The sequence below is a fragment of the Molothrus aeneus genome, chromosome Z (assembly GCF_037042795.1).
Source record: "Molothrus aeneus isolate 106 chromosome Z, BPBGC_Maene_1.0, whole genome shotgun sequence".
Lineage (NCBI taxonomy): Eukaryota > Metazoa > Chordata > Aves > Passeriformes > Icteridae > Molothrus > Molothrus aeneus.
The window spans coordinates 55,303,233-55,328,190 of record NC_089680.1 but is presented as its reverse complement, the minus strand read 5'-3'; the positions used below and the strand labels follow the sequence as shown (position 1 = coordinate 55,328,190).

General features: G+C 35.7%; 1 protein-coding gene across 5 annotated transcripts in view; it reads left to right on the top strand.

Moving 5' to 3' along the window:
* The window catches only part of DMXL1 (Dmx like 1), a 77,067-nt gene that overhangs the window by 16,413 nt on the left and 35,696 nt on the right, over positions 1 to 24,958 (top strand). For 3 of the 5 annotated variants that reach the window (XM_066568759.1, XM_066568758.1, XM_066568757.1), the window contains exons 7-22: positions 1,811 to 1,877; positions 4,510 to 4,685; positions 6,098 to 6,287; positions 7,762 to 7,930; positions 11,872 to 12,084; positions 12,860 to 13,113; positions 13,204 to 13,888; positions 14,412 to 14,533; positions 15,051 to 15,140; positions 15,446 to 15,548; positions 17,310 to 17,426; positions 18,678 to 18,902; positions 19,505 to 21,190; positions 21,734 to 21,844; positions 23,176 to 23,345; positions 24,538 to 24,635. In XM_066568759.1, coding sequence (XP_066424856.1) covers positions 1,811 to 1,877; positions 4,510 to 4,685; positions 6,098 to 6,287; positions 7,762 to 7,930; positions 11,872 to 12,084; positions 12,860 to 13,113; positions 13,204 to 13,888; positions 14,412 to 14,533; positions 15,051 to 15,140; positions 15,446 to 15,548; positions 17,310 to 17,426; positions 18,678 to 18,902; positions 19,505 to 21,190; positions 21,734 to 21,844; positions 23,176 to 23,345; positions 24,538 to 24,635 — 4,476 coding nt within the window. The remainder of the gene's footprint in view (positions 1 to 1,810; positions 1,878 to 4,509; positions 4,686 to 6,097; positions 6,288 to 7,761; positions 7,931 to 11,871; positions 12,085 to 12,859; positions 13,114 to 13,203; positions 13,889 to 14,411; positions 14,534 to 15,050; positions 15,141 to 15,445; positions 15,549 to 17,309; positions 17,427 to 18,677; positions 18,903 to 19,504; positions 21,191 to 21,733; positions 21,845 to 23,175; positions 23,346 to 24,537; positions 24,636 to 24,958) is intronic. The other 2 variants (XM_066568760.1, XM_066568761.1) reach the window with 2 other exon arrangements.

Sequence of the window (24,958 nt, the reverse complement as noted above, 5' to 3'; positions counted from 1 at the left end):
TTCTGTGTCTCTGAATTCCCTTCTTGTGTTCATGGTGATATTGATATTTGCATTTGTATATTGTACATTCTGAGTACTTTTAGTTTAGTACTTAAGTTTATAAGATAACTTAAATTGTTCTGCCATAAGTAGACTTCTCCAGTACAGTGGGGTGGGTACATTGTTCATGTGGGAGCAGTCTTCCATATGGCCATCTCCTAAAGAAGTTTCCCAAAGTGAGCAGACCCACCTGAAGTTACTCTTTGTGAAGCACTTAGAATTCTAGTAGGTAGTTCTATAGGTAGCTTTCTGGACGTATCAGGAAAACATCCATTTTATGATCCTTCATTGTTCCTTTTTCTCTTTACTTGAACTTCTATCAGTGAAGTGTTTAAAAACCCAAGATCATCCAAATGACAACTCAAAGACTTTTCTTTGCATGTGATGAACTTTCTAATTACAAGGAGTTGAAGACTTACTTTATTTTTTGAGACATCTTTGGGTGTTCATCTCTTAGCCTAATAAGACAAGTCAGCCTGTAGACAGAATGCCATTGACTATGGCTTTAGAATCTGGGGTTCTGGTAACAGTAGTCAAGATCATACAGAGAGTGCTTTTCTTCTGTCCCTTCTGTAACAGGTTTTGCATTTGTATAATGTATAAAGACTTACAGAAGTCTTCTCAGCTCTCCACATGTTTTCCTCTTTTAAACTCTCTTTGTTGGAGATAGCTAAGTGTTGCCTTCTTTGAATGAGTAGGTCCTGAAAAGGGTCAACAGAACTTGCTTTTTTTTTTATACCTTTTTTTTTATTCCTTTTTTTTATACCTTTTATGCCTGTATGTCTTCTGGCATTTGTAGTGCAATTAGATTTAGAATAGGTTTTTCTTGTAGAGAAGTCTGCAAGAACATTATTTTGTCCCTGCACATATCCTGTTTTAATCCCTGAAGGAAACATTCCCAAATGTTTTCATATTTGCCCTAGCAGGAGAATTTTGCTTATACCTGGATGGACTTCTTTGATACAGGGCTTTTGGTATAGCCTTGCTCTTGTTACTGCACAGAAATGCACCCTGCTTTATTGACCTTAATTTAACTTAATCCCTTTTGAAAGTTGGGCCTTAACAACATGTTGCATGTGTATTAAATTCAAGACAAAAATATACACCGTATCTGTGGTGTGCAATTAAATCTTTGTATGCTTTTGTTGCTTTTAATAAGCCTTATTACTTAGTCAGTAACTGAGTGCTTCAAACCCTGTAAAGGAAGCTCATTTATTAGTGCAGCCAATTAAAGTAAAATGCTCCAAAAGTTAACCACATAATTAGGTTTAGAATATTTTGGTGTAGCACCTTATAACAGTATGACCATTCATATAAAAGCTACTTTCAGACACTTTTTAACTACATTATTCCTTTTACACAGTTTTGTTTCCTTGAGTTGTAATTCTAGGAAATATGAAAAGTGAATCTGTCTTTCAGGAGAAGTTGGAGGATAATATGCTACAACAGAGACCATTTTGAGATCCTTATAATCGTGAAGTGGAGGTAGAGCAGGCTAATCTGTTGGCAGCTGCTTTTCTGCTACGATATTTTTGAATATTGGATATTCAGCTACAAGATTTTGGTTTTCTGGATCGCTACAGCCATGTGTTGTACATGAGTTTACATCTTAGTCTTTTGGACTTTGTTAAAACTTAACTTTCACACAACAGAATACATACTTGTATTTAAGAATTGAAAAAGTTTTGTGCATTCAAGGAAAAAAATGTCTAGAATTCTATAAAAGTTGTTAAAGTTTTTTTTTCTCCTTTTAATTGTCTTCATTCTATAGAACTGCTTCTCAAGTTTGTTTAATGAAATTCTCACCAGATGGGGAGTTTTTTGCTACTGCTGGAAAGGTAAGCATTTTTTTTCCTTAGAGCTTTGTACTAATTCAGATAAGCATTAAAGCAAACCAACAAAAACACATTTAAAAGAAAAAGGTTACTTAATGAAAAAAATTTTTTTTCATAATTATTTGTAGTCTGTCTATGTGTCTTTACAATTTGGTAAACATGAATTTGGTAGAAGGGTGGTTCCAGGCAGGGAAGTCACACACCAAATATTCAGTGCTTACTAAAATACTCATTTTTAATTTGTACCAAATTATAAGACATAAGAAAAAGAAGAGTTTTGAGGAATGGGGAAATCTGTGGATGAAATCACTGCTAGCTATCCTACTAGTGAGGAAGTATAATCAAAATACCAAAAAATATTTTAAAAAATCAAAAATAGCTCTTTCATATGTTTTTGTGTAAACATATCTGTACGCCTTTTTGTCTCTGTAGAAGAGGTTCACATTCCCCTCCATGGGTGTATTGGCACATGGTTCATGACAGTGTTTGTGGCCTGTCTCACTAGATGGTTCCATGTGCTCAGCACTGAGCAGTTTGTCAGCAAAAGCAGAACCCCTTGGGAAAATAAGCAAAAAAAATTAAAGCAAATTGTCAGTCTTTTGTTTTTCTGAAACAAACTAATCTTCTATTTATACGCCAAAACTTGTTGTTCAGGTTTTGTAGGAGAATAATGTCCTTACAAGTCAAAGCAGAAAAAAAAATCAAGATCATGTAGAGGATCCAGTGAACAAATGTGACAAACCCATACAAAAATTTGTATTACTTGTTAAGGAATATGAGTGGGAGAAGTAGTTGTTTTCTGCATTGAGTTTCTGCTACCTACTGAAGAACCTAAAGGCTGCAGAGTTACTAGATACAAAACAACATTCTAGTATGTAAATATCAGTTGCTGATATTAGTGAAAACCTGGTTTAAGAGTCTCAGAATCCTGAGCAGTCGAAACCTGACAGAACTTGTTTCAGACTGAAGAATAAAAGACAGTTTTGCAATTTGCTCTACTCTGTCTTGGATGCATGAGTGAAAAATTAGTGTGTACACATAATAAGTGGTTAGAACAGCCTTTGATTTAGTAATAATGTGGAACTTCGCTGTTTGGGTCATAGTATCCCTTAATACATGCTTAAAAAACAAAGAGTTGATGGTGATTCAGTCTGCAAATAAATCTTGCTTTTGAAAGGTAGTTGTCATGCATATTTTTGTGATTCAGTTATGTGCATCAGGAGCAGATGAGTAATTACATCTTTATTAGTTGTATGTGTTTTTTTCCTTTAAAGCTTGCCATTTCAGGTCATCGTGCTTGATTAGAAGACTAACTTTTCAGACATTTGCTGTCTTTAAAGAAAAGATAAAGGTGTAACAAATTTGTAAAATTGCCTAGGTTTCCTTTTCTAGGGAAACTATACTTCAGTTAACAAGCTTCCAACGCACAAAGTGAAATACTGGCTTTCTTCATGCTAGATTATTATCTGTATAAAAACAAAGCAATAAATTCTCATGCTCCATTCTTTTTGTGCTTATTTGAATGTTGCATTTCTTGCTATATGTTCTGTGATGCCTTTAACTGTCATCGAAAGGAGAGCCATTCCAGCCACTTTGCAGATAAATAAAATTCTTTGGGTATATGTTTTATGTAAAAAGGTAGTGTTTGTTATTTCAACAATATATATATATATGTATTCCACCTTCTTTTGATAGGGTAGGAGTTAATGTTTATTTTGCAAGTCAAATGTTAATGGTTTAATGGTTTCTAGTGTTACAATTTGATGGAATGGTGGAAAAAGGAATTAATCTGCAAATAGTTTATATAAGGTTAATATTACTGCAGAGTTTTTGACTCCAATATTTTATGTCCTGTTATTTTAGTTTATAAATTCCTTCAAAGTGAATTACTGAATAAGTAAGAAAATTAGTAAGTAGGAAAATTAATAACATATTTTTACCATAAATGCTTAAGTTAGTTACATGCCTGGAGAACTTTAAAGCACATCTTTGTTTCTATGTCTTACTCTTTTACTTAACTTTTTGTGATGGACAATGCTGGTCAGCAACACCAACCTATCGTCCCCCCCAGTAGGGTCATGTTATGCATACCCAGGTTATTTCAATATTTTAGTGCCATTCACATTTAATAGCTGATCAACAAGTTGTGAATCTGGGTCCAGATTAATTTATCTAGTCCTTGAAGGCATAATCAATTCATGTGTGTGTCTGAAAACAGGCTGACCAGTACTGAGCTTCTTTTTTGAGATATCATCTATGACCTTTGTTTTCCTATTTCCAGTTAAATTTATGTAGGGAGTTGGGGTGGTAGAATTAGTTGTATTAACATTTGAATACCATCTCAGGCTAGTGCAAGTTGTGGTTTTGTGATTAAAAATTGGCAGCTAATCAGAAGGACTTATATGAAATCCAAGTTAGTAATGGCAAGAGTTAAGTGGAAGCTCTGCTCCTGTGTTTTCTTTAAGATCACATTTTGAAGTTCCATTTGTGGAGCTGTTCCTCTCAGATAAGAAAAACATAACATTTTACTTTAAAGAAAAACGAAACCTCAAGAGATGTACCTAAAAGTACTTGAAGTGCATCATATTCTTAAGCAAGGTAATCTTATTTACTGTCCTTTTTTGTCTTCCCACAGGATGACTGTCTTGTGAAAGTATGGTACAATGCAGAGAGCTGGCGGTCAGCCGTATCACCACCTGGTGCCAGTCCAGAAAACCAAGCAAAAGAGCTTGATTTTTCATTTGTTTATTTGGCTCATCCTCGATCAGTAAATGCATTTTCATGGAGAAAGACCAGTAAATTCATGCCACGGTCAGTAGTTCTAATAACTAGTTCATAAATTGCCAAAAAAACCCCCCAGCTCTGCAGTCTGCCTCTCTCTACAATCAACAGCCACACAATTATATGTTTTACTTCAGTTATTGAGTGTGCACACCTTTTATACTGTTTTTGCTCTTGAGAGGAAGGCAAGTGTCCTCTTACCTGGGAAAAAATTGAAAAGATATAAGTCTCAGAGACTGACCTAGGCATTGAACTAAATACAAAATCAGCTCTTGAAAAGTCATTTCTCTTCGCATTTTTTTTGATTGCACTAAGTGACCATTCATGCATTTAATCTTGACTTGTTCTATCCTGATGGAATCAGAGCAAAAGTTCTGTGACTTGAAGTCCTCTTTTACAAACATTCAAATATTTTCGTGTCTTTTTATTTGTTTCTCTGCCTACTACAAAGCTGGATCTCTGTCAGAAATAGTGTCTGGAAATTGGATTCAAGTATTCATTTGGAACTGATACCTTTAGTTTGAGGTGTTAGGGTTGTGTTCAGATGATTCCAAAATGACCTATGCCTAGTTTTCACCAGTACTTTAAATCTTAAACTGAAATAGTGTTAGCAGTTTTGTGGCTTGCAACCATCTTTTTGCCATGTTATTCCAAGTAGCAAACAAATTTGCGTACCTTTGTGTTGAGCAAGTTTATGTTGTTCATTATACCAGTCTTTAAGACTCTTCTTAAATACATACTAACTCTGTGTGTCACTTTTGAAAATCCACCTGCTCCATGGTTCCTCAGGGAGTTTGCTGCTGGACAGTCTGGTCATAGCTTTAGAGCATTATGTAGAGCTAAACAGTGAACTCGTATGACCTGGAAACCTGATGATATGCATAGTTTTTTCCAGTATCTGGTTTAGGGTAATGGGATTTTTTGGCTATATATTTAACACAAGTTAGACTTGGAAAAATAGTAACTAAGATTAAAAACTCATAGATTTAAATTGTCTGTTGTTTCCCTGGTATTATCTGAGTTTCTGTCTTTTGGACATATATTGTTTTAGAATTGGTAGATAACAGTAAGATCTGGAATTACGATCAGATATCCAGAATATTATTATTAGCTTTTTATGTGAATGACTTCAAAACATAAAAATTTACATTTTGCTATTCTAGGTATGAAGTTTTCTTTAAATTAAAATCCACAATTTGCTATTGCTCTATTATGTGATGATGTTTGAGGTGATTTATAGTCAGATACTTGAACAGAGGGTAAGGCCTTTCCTACATCGTTTATTTTCATAACAATGTACTGATGAGTTTTTCTTGTGCCAGTATCTGTAAGTTGGTGCAATTCCAAAGACTGGTAGTGGAAAACTGTTTGGAAATGTTGGTTTATTTTGATGCTGTGTAATAGTTAGCAGCTTCTTCACTCCTTAAATTTTCTTTCATTAGTGGTGCTGTCTGCAATGTACTCCTGACTTGCTGTAAGGATAATGTTTGTCGTCTCTGGGCAGAGACTTTGTTACCCAATGACAGTTTGTTGTACGGGGGAGGATACAGCAATTGGAGTGAAGCAGTGAACTTCACAAATAACTTCAAGAGAAATACTTCAAGTAAAGAAAAAGTGCAGAGTGCATTGGAGGTAAGAATTGAAATTGAACAGTGAGAATAAACACGTGAAAACTTGTGATTTTAGACAAGTTGGTAATTTGTATCTCAAACATGTATCACAAGCTGAAATCTTTTATGCTTTTATGCCAGAGATGTGCATAAAATGTTATGAAAGGGTGAATTTCCTTGAAGTCTTCCTTGGGCAGGCTAAGCTGACAGCTCTTTTGCTGAGCTTCTCACATTGAAGACACACTGTTCCAAAGTCACAACTGCCTATTTTTGTCTGGTGACTGAAGAAAGAATGCTTTGCAGTATTTTGTTCAAAGGGCTAGGAGCAGTAAGGAGCAGACATTATATATAGGTTATGTGAAACCCAGGGGTGATGCTGCCTTAAGATGTATGGTAGGGGCTCACTTGTTACCTCTGAAGTTGTGGGATGGTCTCTCTGACTTCTGCAAGTGGAAAAACAGTAATGTGGAGGGAAGAAAAATAGTCTTTCTGCTGTAGTCCTCAGAGCAGACTGCTTAAAAGCATTAAGGCAAGTGATTCTTACCAGACAGTGTTTTCTAACCAGTGTGAATAAGGAAGAAAGTGTAGCATTAATGGTCTGCTTCAAAGGTATGTAGAGCATATGTGGGCATTGTGCTTTTATATTAATGAAATGATGTATGTAGCATGCTTGTAGTGCATGCGATATCTGAAAAATAGTGCAGCATACCTGAAAAATACGTCAGGCTAAAAGGCACAACAGCGAAAAGGAAATAGTCAAAGAGAGGAGGAAAAAGGAAGCTGGAGAAATTTCTGTGTTCCTGTGGAAAATAAGAGGCAGCATTAGAAATCAGGAACAGCAATTATGTGATAATTGAGAGAAGACTGTTTGACATGAGCATGCTGTGTAAAGATGTGAAAAGCAAGTGAAAAGGAATGCCAAGAGTGTAACAGTATCTTTAATACAAATTGTGTACCTCTGTGTACCTTTGGGTGCTTACGCAGATGTTTACAGCACAAAAGGCTTGAAATGTGTAAGTCAGTCTTAAAAACTAAATATTATTCTTTCCCTTGGAAATATACAAGTATTTGTATAAAAGAGGAAGACCTTAAAACTCGTGGCCTTTTGTGGGGTGTTGAAGTGCTGATCTAATTAGATCCAAAGTACAGATCCTGTTTTTCATGAAATGAGACTATTCAGTATTGTTGCTTTGTTCAGAATCTTGAATAAGCATGGTGTGTGTTTATGAAGCACAACAGTATTTTCTGTGAAAGTACAAAAAGTGTATGAATATTGTCTGCACACTGAAGTATGAAGTAGTTACTACATGAAGGTATTTTATGGGCCTTCATAAATAAATCCAAAGGCACTGGTCTCAACACAAGTTTGCAAGAAACTCCACTGATTCTTTAAGTTAGCTTTTAAGCTGAAAAATATCGTTCATTAGTGCCATTTACAGATTAAATGTTTTTTTCTTCTTGAAAGGATTTTAAATTATGCTTTATTCTTCATGCAGTTAAACCTGAGGCACTTCCGACGAGGAAGGAGGAGGTCAGGTGCTGTTGTAGCGCATACTGGATATGCTCTGCATCAGCAAGATCCTCATGAAGCTCACAGGAACATTCCTCCTCATGCAAATGCCCTTTGCCACTACCATATTGCTGCCAGTATCAATCCAGCCACAGGTAATAAATGTAATCTTTGCTATGAAGTGAACTCCAGTTGCTGTTAGGTATGTGTTCTCTCTGGAAACTTAGCAGATATATTTGTTCAGTATTTATATGATCATGCAAAATTGCTAGTATGTTGGTTTCATTTTTACATGAAAGAACTTTCTACAGTAATGAAATTATTTGAATAAATTTCCAGTGCAGTAATCCTGTCTTTTATGTTGTTCATCCTTTAAGTGAGATTGGTGTCTAAAATGGGGAAAGCTAAGTATCTGTAACTTGAGTTAAAATTTACTGTGAATTGTGTATGATACTGGGAACACACTGATAAAATAAAAAACGTATAAGCTTCTTAAAGTGAGCACCTGACACTTAAGTGTTGAAATAACCACACATTTATGTCCTTCTGTCTCTGAACCTAACAAAACATGCCTTCACCCTGTATGTCATAAACTTTGATATTGCCTTGCACTGGAACAACATGTTGATAGGGATTGAGGAAACTCCCCTATAGCTGCTGATACTTCTTAATACGTCTTTATTATCTGTGTACGCTGTTTGTTATCCCAAGTGACTGTTATGTGTGATAAGGCCCTGCTCTCCTGGAGATGGCTGAAGATTTCATTTTCATGAAGCGTGTGTCCGTTCATTGAAAAACTTACTAGAGATGCAATATGGAATGACCTTCATGAGGGTTCTGGTGTGGTTTTCTGTGTCTAGACTTAATGAACAAACATACTATGTAATTCTTTTCTTAAACTAGTTAAACTCTCTTTTGTAGTATTGTTTTTCTGTTCCTACTTGTTTGAAAGGCCAATTTTCAGCTAAGAGCATTTATGATGAGTTCATGTTTCTAGCTATACAGTCTGTTATGATTGGAAAGAACAAGTGATTTCCATTAACACTGCTTTGCTAAGCAAAGCTCTAAACACTTTCTCCTTGATTATTCTTCAGCATTTTGAGTGGCAGTTCATTGGTTCATATTTTAACAGACAGGACTAGAATAACATCCAGCCTACCAGAAGGAAACTTCTTACAGTTTTGTGCTGTACCACCAGTGCTATGATATTTCTACAGAAAAAGTCTCCAGTCATTGCTTGTTATTACCCAATGTCACACAGGAAAGTTTCTTGAAAGCTTCTTGGAGATTTGTTTATCTCCTCTTATATTTTTTCTTCTTCAGATTGCTCAGTGAGCTAGCTAATCTTTTCATGTAGGTAGCACATAATCTTTGACCTTTTTTTTTTTACTTGCTTTTAAAGCATTTTTTTTCATACAGAGTAGCTAATGTTATGATTAACCATGGTTAGCCATCAACCAAGCCCCAGGCAATCGCTTGCTCACTCCCTGCAGGACTGGGGAGAGAATCAGAAGAGTAGAAACCTCCTGGACTGAGATAAAACCAAGTTAATAGGTTTTATCTCAACCTTGTTTTCCTTAATAGGGGAAACAAAAGCTGCACACATGACCAAAGAGACACAAGGAATGACTTCAGTGCTTCCTGTGGGCAGGGAGATCTTGAGCCATCTCCAAGAGAGCAGAGCCCTATCACACCTAACAGTCACTTGGAATAACAAACACCATCCCTTCAAACTTTCCACCTTCTTCCTTCCTCCTCCCACTTTAAGTACTGACCATGATGTCATGTGGTCTGGAGTATCCCTTTGATCAGTTTCAGTCACCTATCCTGGCTGTGTGTTCTCACAATGTCCAATGCAGCCCCAAGTTCCTTGCCAGTGTGGCAGTACAAAAACCAGAAAAGTCCTTGGTTCTGTGCAAGCCCTGCCCAGCAACAACAAACACATCTCTGTGTCATCAACTCTGTGCTCAGCACAAATCCAAAACACCACCCAGTACAAGACACCATGAAGAAAGTTAGCCCTACTCCAGGCAAAACCAGCACAACTATGCAAACTTTATCTTTGCTTTTGATAGACTTTGCATTATAAATATGCCAAGCAGCAAACTTACAGAATGACGATAAAAACAATTTTGAAAAAAATTAGGTACGTAAAACTTGTCTTTGGCTTTTCTAATCTTATATTCTTTTTATGCTATCTACATCAATCACTATCTGTTTCAATAATGTCTTTTGGATCACTTGTCTTTTAACTCAGTAGATTGGAGGATAGCAGGTTGTTCTTTATTGTAGAACCTCTGAGGTAACTTTCACAGTTTAAATCTTAATTTGAAGAAATAAGTGTTCTCACTCACAGTCAAGTCTTTAAGTACCTCAGTCTAACCACATTCTTTATGTAGACCTTTTCGTTTGCCCTTTTGAGATTAAATTTAATCCAAAAACCTAAGTGTATTTCCTTTAATTTGATTTAAAGCAAATTGGTTTGTGATGTCTTACTTTAAAATTTGCCGTTACTACAGCATTTAAAATTATCTGATAAAAACTAAAGCCAAAACAGCTTTATCTCTCATTCACTTCACATTTTGAAGAATAATGCTTTCATATATACTTGTATATAAGAATATAGATAGGAATAAATACAACATGTATGCAACAAAAATCCTTGCAACCTACTTTTATACTGTAATTTTATTTCTTCTCTTGTCCAGCCTAGGTGGAATTCTGTGAAAGGAATAAGCAGTGGTTGCTAGGACAAAATCGCCTCTAGGCAATTGCAGAAAAAGTTACTGAATTCAAAGACGTAGAAGTTTTCTGGGAAGAGATACTATGAAGCAAATAGAAATTCACTAAGAAAAATGTCCAGAGCTGAACATCATTTAGAAGCTGGTACTTTTAGATGGAAATTGGGAAAAAAGTGATTTATTTAGTGACTTTGATAAATACTAAAAAAGCATGTGAATTTATAATTAATCTGAAAAGTAATTTTTCTAGTTCACCTTATTCATGCTCACTGTAGCTTCATTTTTCAAAGGGCATCAATAAAATTTTTTCTTTCAGATTCTGTTACTTTCCAGATGTATAATGATACTTTTGAGACTGGCATTGGCCTGTGTAGGAAGATAGACTTCTTAAATGTCCTGTGCTACTTCTGCCCTGTTCCCCTGCTGTGTCCCCAACCTACAACAATACTGCTAGTTGTCGTGGTGCTCCTTTCTTTTATCTTTGTGCTGTCAGTTACAGTTTTCTTTGGCTAGATTGGACGATTAGTAATTCAAATATATTGCTGATTTTGATAAGAAGAACAGATTTTGGGTGAAAAGTATTTTGTCTCCCAGGATGTGGAATTTAAGTAATGGTGCATAAATAGGGAACAGAAGGAGAAGATACTATACATGGAGACTTCTAGGTGGGAATTACATGCAGTCTGAGATTTTAACGTGTTGCTGTATCACACATTTGAGGAAATTGCAGTAAATCACCTGTCTGCTTTTTAGCCTTGATTAATTTAGATTATGTTACTCTGCAGCAATCTGATCCTTGCTTCTGTCACACACTTTGTGATTTCTGCTTTATTTTTCACAGCAACCTGGGACATCAAATACCATCAAACAGCCATTTGAATTAACAGAATGTATCAGAACCAGAACTCCTGGGGTTTTGTGATGGTGTTACAGAGGGCATTCATTGTCTGATGTCTGTACTGATTTTTGCTAGTGTAAACCCTGTGGTCTTTGGTTACAGTGTATATCTACTGCAGCATCCTTTGTGAACTGAATATTGGAAAACTATGCTTAAATGATTTGGTTCATACTGAGCTGTGGTTGCAAAAAAAAAAAAAGTAAATTAACCTGCATGCACAGTATTACATCAACGTTGCAGGACCCTACTGTTATCCTAATGTAAGCATACTAAAGAACCTCTGTGTGGAACAAGTCTCAAAGCAGGTGGTGTTGGTGCAGGGAATGACAAGTGGCAGCACACTTGGATTTATTTTGTTCATTGTGGGATTTCTGCTTGAAAACTATTTCTCTAAAATTATTTTTTGACCTGACTTACTTAGTTCTCAAGAATGTCAATCGGTATCTTTTTCTGGTAGATATTCCTCTACTGCCTTCTATCACATCTCTAAGTCTTGGTGAAAATGAAGAAAAAAGTGGACCTTTTATTGTACACTGGCTAAACAACAAAGAACTTCATTTTACCTTATCTATGGAAGTGTTTTTGCAACAACTTAAAAGGAGTTTTGAACATCATTCCCCTGAGACTAATACTGAGGATTCTAATCAAATGGATGGCAGATCAGAAGAAGGTAAAAGTCATGCAGACATATGTCATATAGAGAAATGGCTTTCAGTTTTTGAAGTAATTTGTAATGTTCCCCCAGGGGGAAGTGAGAAATTGGCAACTTGACATGCAAGGATACTTAGAAATTACAGTGGCATTTCAATGCATTTTCTTCCTTGCACTCAAAGTATCTAAGTGACTTTAAAAAAAATGTATCTGGAAGTTCTGATTTCTCTTATCATAGTTGTTCTAGAAATTTTGAGTTATATATGCTGAAAACTGTGTTATTTAATTAGGCCTGACTGGAGGCCTGTGCATGAAAATGTTACTTCAATATTAAGGAAGCAAGAGCAACTTTAGAATTAACTTTTTTTTAGATATTAATGTACAGCTAATTTAAATAGCTTTGTTCTATAACATTATTCAAATGTTACTATCAAATTATTCAATTCATTTGAATATATACATCCTGGAGATTATTATCCTTTGTTCTGTCTATGCTTGCAAAAATTTGTATAAAACAGAGGAAAAGAAAAATATTTCAAATTAAGGTGCAATACAAACTATTTTGGTTTGTTAGACACTGAGCTCTGTTAGAGGATTTATGGTTGTAATCTTCATCCTTTTAAATTAGTTCTTATATGGGTAGCTTATAAAAGGCCTGAAATTAGCTCCAGTGCCTGAATAACACTGCTTGTTATACTTCTGGTTTTGAATATATATATCTATATCTCTCTCTCTATATATATATTTATATATACATACACATATATATATATATCTATGTGTGTGTGTTGTAGAAGCTGATGAAAATTCAGATGAACAGAAAGGAAACCAAGAGAAGAAGGAACTGGGTGATGAGAAAGCTGCTCCATATTCAAGCCTTGTTCCTTTATCCTCTGCTATTTTTGATCATGAAATTGAAGTTCTGCTTTCTGAATGGAGTAAAAATGCTGACATGCTCTTCAGTATACATCCTATGGATGGCTCCCTGCTCGTGTGGCATGTGGACTGGCTGGATGAATACCAGCCTGGCATGTTTCGCCAGGTGCAGGTACTTTATTCCTCCTGAATTTTACATCAGTGTTCAGTGAGAAGTTTGATGGGAACCCTAATACTTAGTCTTTCTTTCTTAAAATTGCAGGTATCATTTGTGTCAAGAATTCCTGTTGCATTTCCCACGGGTGATGCAAACTCTCTTTGCAGAAGTATAGTGATGTATGCTTGTACCAAAAATGTTGACTTAGCTATTCAGCAAGGCAAACAAAAGCCTCCTGGCCTTACACGATCTTCATCTATGCTTATCTCTTCTGGACACAGTAAATCAACCAACAGCTTAAAACTAAGTATCTTCACACCTAATGTTATGATGATTTCCAAACATGCAGATGGGTCACTGAACCAGTGGCTAGTGAGTTTTGCTGAAGAATCTGCTTTTTCAACTGTACTCAGTATTTCACACAAATCCCGGTATTGTGGTCACCGTTTTCATCTCAACGACTTGGCTTGCCACTCAGTGTTACCACTGCTGCTTACAACCTCACATCACAATGCTCTAATTTCACCAGATGTTGAGAAAGCAATACAGACAAATGAGTCTTCTAAGTCTCAGGAGTCACCAGTAAGACCTCAGATTAGAGGCAATGCAAATGTGACATCCCAGGATCCCAATGCTGTTTACAGTGAACTTATTCTGTGGAGAGTAGATCCTGTTGGGCCTTTGTCCTTTTCTGGTGGAGTTTCTGAACTTGCTCGGATCAATTCTCTTCATGTTTCAGCTTTTTCTAATGTTGCATGGCTGCCCACACTTATACCCAGCTACTGCCTTGGTGAGTTTCATTTTCTGATTTGTGGTGTATTCTAGAATAAAATGAATATAACCTAATAATTCACCTTAATAGATAATGCAGGTATACTTGAATGTACTGGAAAAATGTTAAGCAGAAACATTTTATTTCACAAATTTCACAAATTTTCAAGCTGCTGATACTTGGGAATTCTTTATTCCTCTGTAAAAGGTTTCTATGTTCTACTCTTTTATGTATTTGATATTTTAGAAGCTTATGCAGTAAAGTTCTTAGGTTCTAGTGCATACTTCATAGCATGCTGAAGATTTAAATGAGGGAGATTTAGCTCTAGTTTGCAAATGGAATTCTTGTTTTCTTTTCATATACTTTGATTTGGTTGCTAAGCACAGCTTTAAACTTTGTAATCCTTGCTTGTGAATAGAAGAGGACTTCTTTTTATGCTGTATAATTTTTTGTCATAACTTCAAAAATGCCTGCTTTCAAAAAACAAAAAAGGAAGCCATATGGTGTTTGAATATTTGAGCACTTTCTTCTTGCTTTTCAGGTGCATACTGTAATTCTCCAAGTGCCTGCTTCGTGGCTAGTGACGGACAGCATTTAAGATTATATCAAGCTGTAATAGATGCTAAGAAACTTCTGTGTGAGCTCTCCAACCCAGAAATTTCTGTGAGTGAAAAGCCATCTCAAGTTTTTGCATGTTATGACTTCATTCAGTTGCACTAGGCTCAGACTTGGTGACTGACTAAACTGGTTGCTGAGGATTTCACAGATTATTCTGCTTGTAAAAACAGATTATGTAAAGCTTTTTAGCTATACTGTATTTCATTTAATCTCAAACTTTGCATAAGGTTTGATTGGGAAATATCTGTCAAGTGCTTACACCACAAGGAATAATAACTGTGTGGGTGCATTGCTATCCTGAGGAAAAGCTGAGACAACAATTCAGCTTTTGAGGAAAGGACAATAAATTGCTGTATGTGAGGCTTTCCAGATAATCTTGTCACCTTTCAAACCAAATGTTCTCTTCATAAAACAGGAAATGTTACCTCTGCTCTTACTGAATCACAAGTAGTGTATATTTTATGCTTTAGTTAACATTTGCACAGTGATGTTGCACCTATCCAGCAGGTTGTGCCACGGAAATGCATAAAGAGTTAACAAGACGCTGTTTCTTTTCAAACAGAAATATGTTGGAGAAGTTTTTAACATCATAAGTCAGCAATCTACAGCTCGCCCAGGATGTATCATTGAACTGGATGCCATCACAGAGCTTGTAAGATCTTCTGCTATACTCATCTTGTGTCATAATTAGCTTTTTAAAAAGCATTAATAATAAAAGCAATACCTGTAGCTCTCCATTAGGTAAATTTGGGGTACTTAGACTGTTTTTGACATATTCTTGTACTTGTTTTCAACAGTAGCTGTAAATGGAAAGAATGTGAGTAGTGAAAGTGCATTTTCATGAGGAGTCTTCTGTTGATGTGCATAACTTACCAAGTTAAAAGCTTCTGTGTTAGGGAGCACTATTGAAAAGTATACACTAGGATGTTCACTTCTTGTGTATTTTCACTTCCTTAGCATGGCCGGAAAACACAGTTATTCCATGTTTTTCAAGAAGACTTTATTTTAAATAACCAGGAGAAGGAAATGCCTTCAAAGAAGATCAGTTTATCAGACTCAGGTAAAGAGGTTTTTTTTTCATAGAACATTGAAGACAGTGTTTTATTTTTCTTTCTAAAGAAGGAAAATCTTATTTAATGGGTTGGCTTTTATCATTTTAATGTCAAATACCTTAATTTGAAGTCTTCAGAAGAATGTAACTAGTGAAACTCAAGGGTGTTTCACTTCCTTTGAGTTGTTTGCAACCAAGTTTTAGATCAAGTAGTTTAAATCACAAGATACCCATTGTGTCCCGTGTTAGGCAGTCCCTTAACATGAAGGGGGGAAGGGTTTTAAATGTGAAGCCTGTGCTTGTAGGGTATGACACAGACAAAACTTGCTGTATCCTGTCATGGTGGATGCTGTTCTTTCACATCAGCTAAATATTGCGCCTCAGGCCTTGCATGGTACAACAAATGGAAAGCCAAACAATTCCTCCTCACTATAATACTGCGAGTAGTGTGTGGATTTCTAGATCCTTGGACAGATCTGGACTGCTCTGGAAAAAATGATGGGCTTTCCTTGGTGGAGTGCCTCAGTTATTTGGACATATAGGCATTGCATTGTTCTGTCCCAATGAAATAATGCGTGAGGAAAAAGGAGTTGGAGTAAAGTTTGTGATACCAGGTCATCTGCAGTACTAGATGAGAGTCCTGAATGAAAGGAAGCAGAATGGTGGGAAAGTGTCAAAGGAACCAAGGGAAATATTAAATGAACTGAATATACATAGTGATTATTTGGGTCTGGAACTGGCTGTTTTTAACTGAGGAAGAGTTTTGGAGTAGTGAAGATAATCCCAGCCCTTAGTGGAGTTAGAAAAATGCAACTGAGATGTTCAAAATTAGAAACAAAATAGAAAACATAAAAAGTGTTACTCTGCAGCATAATCATATGCTTACATCTTGAGTATGACACACAGAAATAATTTTAGAACAAATAGGGAGTTACTTGATCTTAGGCAACTGTATACATCTGTATGTGTTCTGAAATTTGGTAACAGATTGCTGCATGCCATCCATGTAAGGAATTGGGCTAAATGGACCCTTTGAAAAACTGTTAAATTAAAACTGTATCATTTGCATGCATTCTAATTTGAAATTATTTTCTAGTATTTTCATATTTCCTCTTTAATAATGAGGTAGTTATCTCATATTGTTTTACAAAGAACAAATTCATTTACATTTTTCTGTGGTACCATAACCACTGCAATGTTAAAAGCACAGGGAAAATATAGGCTATTCTTGGTAATGTTTTATGTATACACACACCTAAAGGGTCAGAGGAATCATGGAGGAAAAAGACTCCCTAAATTAACTATTCCTTCTTGGTCCTAATGGGTTGACTTTTATATGAAAGGAAGAGAATACCTGGGTGAACTCTCCAGAAATGGGCACCTATTGATAGTACAACTCATATCTTCTTTTTGTGTAAAACTATGGCAAGTAAATTCTTAGGAAGAAGCGTTGTATCTCTTTCACTCTTTTAGACTATACTGTACTGATAATACATTCTGGGATTTAACTTTAAACATAGCAAAGTCAGCCAAATATGTTGTCATCTCTGAAAGAAAACACTGGCAGTTCTTACATGAGTGTACCTGTAATTGTAGTGTTTGTTGATTTGTGGTAAAAGACTAAGAAAGTTAATGTAAGAGTTAGATGCAGTCAGACCATTGCATTTCAGTATTCATGTTAGCTTAATCTGATTATTTGCTCACCAAGAAAATTTAGTTTTGCTTTCAGGTGAATAACCCCTAAGATCTTCCTGTTCTCAATTTCACCAGGAAACCAGCAGAATGGATTCTCTGAAAAATTCTACTTAATAGTGATAGAATATACACAGAACCGTTCATTACTACATATGTGGCATTTACATTTGAAAGCAATTCCTGTCTCAATAGGTAAGCCCTCTTTCTTGTAGTTTTCTTTTAAAAAAAACACTGTCTAGTGAATATCTGCTGTTCAGTGTAATCTAAAATGTTTCATCTTTTTGAAAAGATTCTGCATTTGATTACAAGATTTTATCACAACCATTCTTTCTTGAATACCTAATCTTCTGATTGCTGAAACTCTTCAGTTCAGCCTGAGCCTAGAGTTTGGTATTTTTTGTGCATTCTAAGGACAGATATGCTTAATTTGCTCTAATACAGTCTAACAGTTAAGATGCTTTGCTTTTTGGAAAGTTTTAGTTTGCAATTTTTGAGTTTATGCATACATTTTAAATAGGACTGTAGTCTGAACATCAGTGATGCCCTTACAATTCTAAATAATTTTGATGTTCTGAAATCTGCTGGTCCTCTTTCAAACTACCAAACTATCTCTAAAACTCTTAGGTTTTATAGAAAGGTAAGATACACTTTGGAAATTTTCTGTTAACATTTAAAGATATGTTAATTATTTATGTTAATTATTTAATAAACATAAATCTATACCACTTACGAGAGAAATCTGTTATAAACCATGTTTCTGTCATTTAAACTAAATTAGCATTTCTTACTATTGCTTTCAAATAAGAGAAAAAGTGTTATTGCAATTAATTTATAAGTTAGTGAGAATAATAAAGATCTAAATTTTCTGATGTACGTATGTGACGAAAAAAATTACTGAGAAGGCTCTGCAGCAAATCTGTTGAAAATTTTCGTGTTCCATTTCCAGCAATTTTATACTCCAGATCTTGAGTTTTATCAAAAAAGGGAAGCATTCATGTCACATTCTCTGAGAGCCTATGTTTTAAGGAATAAAATAAAGCTGTTATTAAAACATTTCTCAAAAATAACTTTCATCAGTTTGTAAGCTAAGACGTGATGGCTTTAATTTAATTTTCCCTAGCTGCAGGTATTCTGTGCTTACTGAAACCTTATTTTCAATGGATAGCCAAATACATATTTATTTGCAGTTTTTGGTCTTTTTGGTCATGCTTTGATTGTTTTATAATCTCTCAGCAGTTCTAGGATCTCTGAAGTATTTAATGTGAAATGTCCTAGTGTTTTTCTTTAAATCTGAATATGAGAATACATTTCATGACAACGAATGTAAAATTTTAAGTCAGGTTTTGTCTGTCTCTTCTGGAACTATTAAAGTGAATAAAATAACTTCTTACATTAAAAGAAATCATTGATCTTTTAAAGTTAACAATGCATACCTTTTTTTAGATGAAAAGATAGGTTCAAATCCATCTGAAGAAACAACACAAACAGAAGAATTGTATTCTTCACCAGATCCAGAGAAGATCCAGTCACCTTTCACTCAAAAGTATCGGGCCTGTAGAGCAAACCTTCAGAGTACCAGCTGGCTTACTCTGTCTTCCAAAATGGTGTACAGTCAAGAGTTGAGTATGCCAGAAGGAGTAGAAATAATAAGTGTAAAGCCATCAGCAGGTTTGTCATCTTTTTTTAAAATACTAAAATAGGGAATCTCTGCCTTTGTGACTTTGGTCTTAAAATAGCAACAAAGTAATAGTGAGTTTTGGATTTGTTGTTAGAATCAACATGTGTAGGTGAATCCAAAAGGTTTGCTAAAATGTACTTCCTGTCACTTAATATCTCAATCCTGGAACTGATATTAAAATAAAGGTCTTACTTAAGAGAATAGTAGAAATGCAAGTTTTGTTTTGCAGTCATTCATGAAATTTTTTGTAGGATCTGTACTTAAATGTTAAGGTTTTCATCAGCAGTCTTTTTAAAATACAGTTTTAGATTTTTCAATGGAGAAATATTTTTTTTGACTGAATATATATTAGTATTCATGTTTAAATAATATTATTTGACTCCTCTCTGGGGCACAAAATGCAATCAAAGGGTAAAACAGTTTCATGGTATATTTGACATATCGTCTTTGTGAGGCCCTGTAAATGACCTCTTTGTGAGGAAGCAGTAATACTTTTTTAATTTGGAGTCATAAAATGGTGGCTGAATAAAAATGTTGCTAATTTTGCTTTTTAGTATTTCCTCCAGTAAGAGTGTATTTTTTTTCATTTTAGGACATCTCAGTTCTTCTTCCATATATCCTGTTTGTCGTGCACCTTATCTGCTGGCTACTTCCTGCTCTGATGGAAAAGTTCGATTCTGGAGATGTAGGGTTGTCACTGAAGCTTCTTCCATGCCACAATATGGCACAGACAGTGATGTTAAATATGTATGGGAAGAATGGCCATTGTTGATCGAGGAGGGACTTCCTAGTAGTAGTGCTATTAATGTTCCAGGGAGGCCAACTGATGTCAGCTGTGCACACACAAACAGATTAGCAGTGGCGTATAAGCAGGCAGCATCTAGAAATAGCCATCTTTCTCAAGATTTTGTGATGCACGTTAGTATTTTTGAATGTGAATCTACAGGGGGTTCTTCTTGGATTTTAGAACAGACACTTAAATTAGATGAGCTAGGCACCATGTTGGACTCTGGTGTTAGTGTTGATAGCGATTTAGTGGCAGATAACCAACAAGATACTTCTCTGTCTCATGGTGGAAGTATTATACCCAAGACTAAGCACTTGGTACACTTGGATTGGATGTCTAGGGAAGATGGTTCACATATTCTGACAGTGGGAATTGGATCAAAACTTTATATGTTTGGTCAGGTGTCTGGGAAGAGGCAGGAGCAAAATGGTAATGAGATTGCTACAGTCTCCCACAGTGGCAGTCCTAAGGCTGCGACTCTTTCTGGGTTTGTTTTGCTGCGTTGTGTTGACTTGGTTTCATCTGTGGAGGGGTCACCTCCTTTTCCTGTATCCTTGTCTTGGGTGCGTGATGGCATTCTGGTAGTTGGAATGGATTGTGAAATGCATGTTTATTCCCAGTGGCAATCTCCTTCTAAGCAGGAGCTAGTTAGTACAGATTCCTACACTGGAAGTATGCCATGCCTAACTAGCTTAATGAAACAAAGCCAGTCAGTGGCCTCAGGTCTGCATCCACCAAAGAGAACTTTGACCAGATCTATGACCAGCCTTGCACAGAAACTTAGTGGGAAAAGGTCTGCCTCTGATCTGTCTATGGAAATTGAAGATTCTGGTCTATTTGAAGCAGCTCATACATTATCTCCAACTTTACCTCAGTACCATCCATACCAACTGTTGGAACTCATGGATCTCGGTAAAGTACGCAGAGCAAAAGCCATTCTATCCCACTTGGTGAAGTGCATTGCTGGAGAAGTTGTTGCTGTAAATGAGTCTGAGCCTAACCATGACAGGAGGCTCAGATCTCTGACGATCAGTGCCAGTGGAAGCACTGCAAGAGATCCCAAAATGTTCAGTAAAACAGAGACTACAGACTATATAGAAATAGACTCTGTTCCACCATTGCCTCTGTATGCTCTGCTTGCTGCGGATGATGATTCATCTTATTCCTGTTCAGAGAAGTCCAATAATCAGCATAGTCAAAATAAAAAGGATATGCCCAATGACAGTTACGAAAATCTCTTCCAAAATACTGTTATAAGTACAGATGACCTTGTCACATTTGAGGCAGATGAAGACAGTTCAAAAGTCATTGATCTTTCTCAGTACAGCCCAACTTACTTTGGACCAGAACATGCTCAAGTTCTTTCTCGTCACTTGCTTCACTCAAGCTTGCCAGGTCTGACTAGGATGGAGCAAATGTCATTGATGGCCTTGGCAGATACAATTGCTACTACCAGTACTGACATTGGAGAAAGCAGGGACAGAAGTCAGGGTAAGCTGTCTCTTCCAAGTTAAATGTACTACTGTGCTTCACAGCCTTTCCAGGGTTTTTTTTTTTTCCTGTTGTGGAATATTTTTGTGGCTTGTAAGATGATGATGCACCTTCATTTCATAGTGTAACTGTTTCAAGACCTATTGCTTGGATAAAAGTAAAATTTTCTTTTTCCACCTGGTAATGCCACTGTGAATCTATCAGTCCACATACTATAATTATTTTAAATTAACTTTTGAAGAGACAGTAATGACAAATATTTGTTGTACCATGTAGAGAAACTGAGGAAGAATTTGATTTGTTTTTTTTTTTTTAATATGTAACTTTTTCTGTCTCTTGCATTAAACAGAACAAATAACTTCAGAAGTTTTTATATTTGAAATTTTCTTCTTTCTCTTTTCTTGAAGGGGAGAACTATGGACTAAGCTATCATTTACAAATTCAAAGTATTAGTAGTCACAAAATTATATTTCTTCTGTTAAGACGCACAATACTTACTTTAATTAATTGCTGTAAAATGTGTGTAAAAATATTTATTTCCAGGTGGAGAAACTCTCGATGAGTGTGGTTTAAAATTTTTATTGGCTGTCCGGCGTCACACCTTTCTAACAACTGCGCTTCCTCCTGTGCATCGAGCCCAGCTGCTTCACCAAGGTAACTGATGTCTTTTCTTAGATGAGTTGAGTTTTAGTGATGTAGCTGCACCTGTGAATGGTGTGCTGTTGATGTGCCTCTGCAGAATCAGTAATTTGATTCATTGGGGTTTTTCAAGAAATATAGTCTAATATGAATGAGTGCTAGAGCAGAAAATGTCTTGTTTTGGTTGTGGTAAAGGTCTCGGAACTGATTTTTTTCAAACAAGTTTTTAGTTGGTGGGGGAGAGTTTCTGTTTCCCCAAATTAAATACCCCAAATTTTCCAAATGAAATTCTACTACCATGTTGTTCCAATAACCTTCTGCAGAAATAATGTAGTAGACAACTGTACCTATTTATGTAGGGGTTTGGGACATATTTGGAAAAAAAAATTACTACTCAGACTTTAAATATTTCTATATACTTACTGTATTTATACAATCAACTATTTCATAGAGGGAAGGATTTTTTAGTACAATTTAACTAGTTCCATCCTGATATTGCAGATGACAGAATGAGATGGATTTGATAAGTGATAATCAGGTGTAAAGGACTGGCTATGATTACTTCTTTAGCCATCATGACAGTTGTGATAGCATTTTCAGTTGCATGGCTTGTCACCCCTCAGCTGAATCAGAGGCTGGAATTTGCCACAACTGCCAGAGCAGAGTATTGCAGAGTTAACTCTGATGGACTAATTTTTTAGTTGAGATACTTCTGTTTCTGGTGAGCTCAGAAATTGGTGAGAGTGGGAAGTGCCTCCAGGGCAAATGTGGAAGTGCCTTTCTACAGAAAAGCACCTGGCCCTCACTAGAGTTGCAATTATCCCTAGCCAGCTATGTTGTTGTTTAGTAATTGCTTCCTTCCTTGTGAGATTTTTTTATTTCAAGTTTTCTTATGTATCTCTATCACCAAAGGTGTTTTTGCTCTGATTATCTGAAACTTGTGCATTTTCTAATCCAAGTCAAAATAGTGAACCTATCTTTCAAAATTTTGAAAAATGTAATCAGTACACTGCACTTTGTGTCATGGCTAATCTTAGTGCCATTTACTATCCGTATGTTTGAACTTCATAGAGAAACTCTGTTCTTCACAAACTTACCTAAGGAGTTTGCAGATGAAAAATTGTCTCCAGTTGTATCATTTTCTGTAATATTTGAAATGCAGTCCTAAGAAATACTCTTAAATTTCTGTTTCCTTGCGAGCAGTGCACTTAAAAATTCAAAACAAGCAGTTTGACCTACTTTCCTTCCCCTGTTCCCATCCCTTTATCTTCAGATTCTGGATTATTTTATTAATGAATATGTTCTGAATTTTCTTTTTCTTTTTTTTTTGAATGTTCATTGTACAGGTTTATCTACTAGTCACTTTGCCTGGGCATTCCATTCCGTAGCAGAGGAAGAGCTCCTGAGTATGCTCCCTGCAGTGCAGAAGGGCGATCCGACATGGTCTGAGCTCAGAGCTATGGGTGTAGGATGGTGGGTTCGAAACATCCACAGCCTGCGGAAATGCATAGAAAAGGTAAACAGAGCATTCTAAAAAAACCCAACAAAATCTTTCCAAACAGCTGTTCGCCAGTGTTTACCTTCTATTTATGTAGTTTTAAGTTGTTACATAATGAAGTTTTTCTGAGTGTTCCATGCTGTGTTTTTTTGTATCTAAGCTGCTCTGTATGAACATGAACCTCTATATTTAACTAATTCTTTTTAGTACTTTAGACTTCAAATTCCATTGTGGAGTACATTTTTTGCTCTTAGATACTTCATCTTAAAGGTAATATTGTAGAGTGCTTATTGTGGATGCTCAAGATACAGATGGAGCATATAGTTGTTTTTTATAGCAAAATTGAGAAACAAGTAATGGGAAAAGGTTCTTCTTAAAAACATATCAGATGTGGGAACAACTGAGATATTATATGTACATCTGTCTTGCAAATTGATTATTTTACATGATAAAAAAACCTTTCTATTGTTTTGTTTTGGCTTGGTGATTTCATTTGAGGGTTTTGTTGAGTTTTTTATATTAAATACTTTAATAATCACAAGTGTGGTAATAAGCCTAATTTCATTATCACTTGTTTTAAGCTCTTGGAAAAGCCAAGTGTGTTGAGCTAGAAAATGACATGCACAAGATACTTTGACTACAAAGCACGAAGTGGTAAAATGCATGTCTCTACTTTTACTTTTAAATCTTCAGTAATTAATCATTACTTTATGAAACTGCCTTGCATTAAAAAAATGATTACTTTAACTGCCTTGCATTAAAAAAATTCCAGGGCTCGAGTTTAAGATTATCTTACATGGCACTTGGACTATTCTTGCTGCCACTTACCCTTTTTCCTCTCCACCTTCCAAAAGCAATCACTGGTCCCAGCCTGTTTTTCAAGACTCCATCTTGCAGATGCAACTAGTAAATTAATAGTAATAACTAATAAATTAATTTTGCTATGATTTTAGAAACTGATTTCAGATCTAGGGATTCCCATTTGATCTGCACAAAAGCTTCTTGAACTGGAAGAGCATGGGCTAAGTGATATCAAACAGGTTGTTGTATCTTCACATGTTCTTACATTGGACTCATAGTGACAATAGGGATCCTGTATTAAAGAGAACTTCAGAGCACTATGGGTTATGAGATGCCAGAAGCACCAAGAATCTAATTTAAGATTAATTCAAATTGTGATTGTTTTTTTGCTTTTGAACTGTCTTCTCAGGTGGCTAAAGCAGCTTTCCAGAGAAACAATGATCCACTTGATGCTGCCATTTTTTACCTTGCAATGAAGAAGAAGGCTGTTATCTGGGGATTGTACAGGTATTCAAGCTTTTACATGGAATTTCACACTGTCTATTTTAATTTTTTGGGGAAAAAGTTGAATGTGATTGTAATTCAAAGGAAGCACAAATTCTATCCTTGAAAGCTGAGGTTGGATTTCTAAACTAGTCATTACATTGAATGAGTAGTTTCTAACCTTCTTATATTTACTGAAAGCGTTTAGTTGCTATTTCTGAAGGTAGGTGCTGCAATTTGAGATTTTAGTCTCAAATCTCCTGTAATTTCAATTAGTGCTTAATTCTGATTTACTTTTGAGGACTAGCAGTGTAGTGTGTAAAATGTCATGTCTGTCTTTTACATAA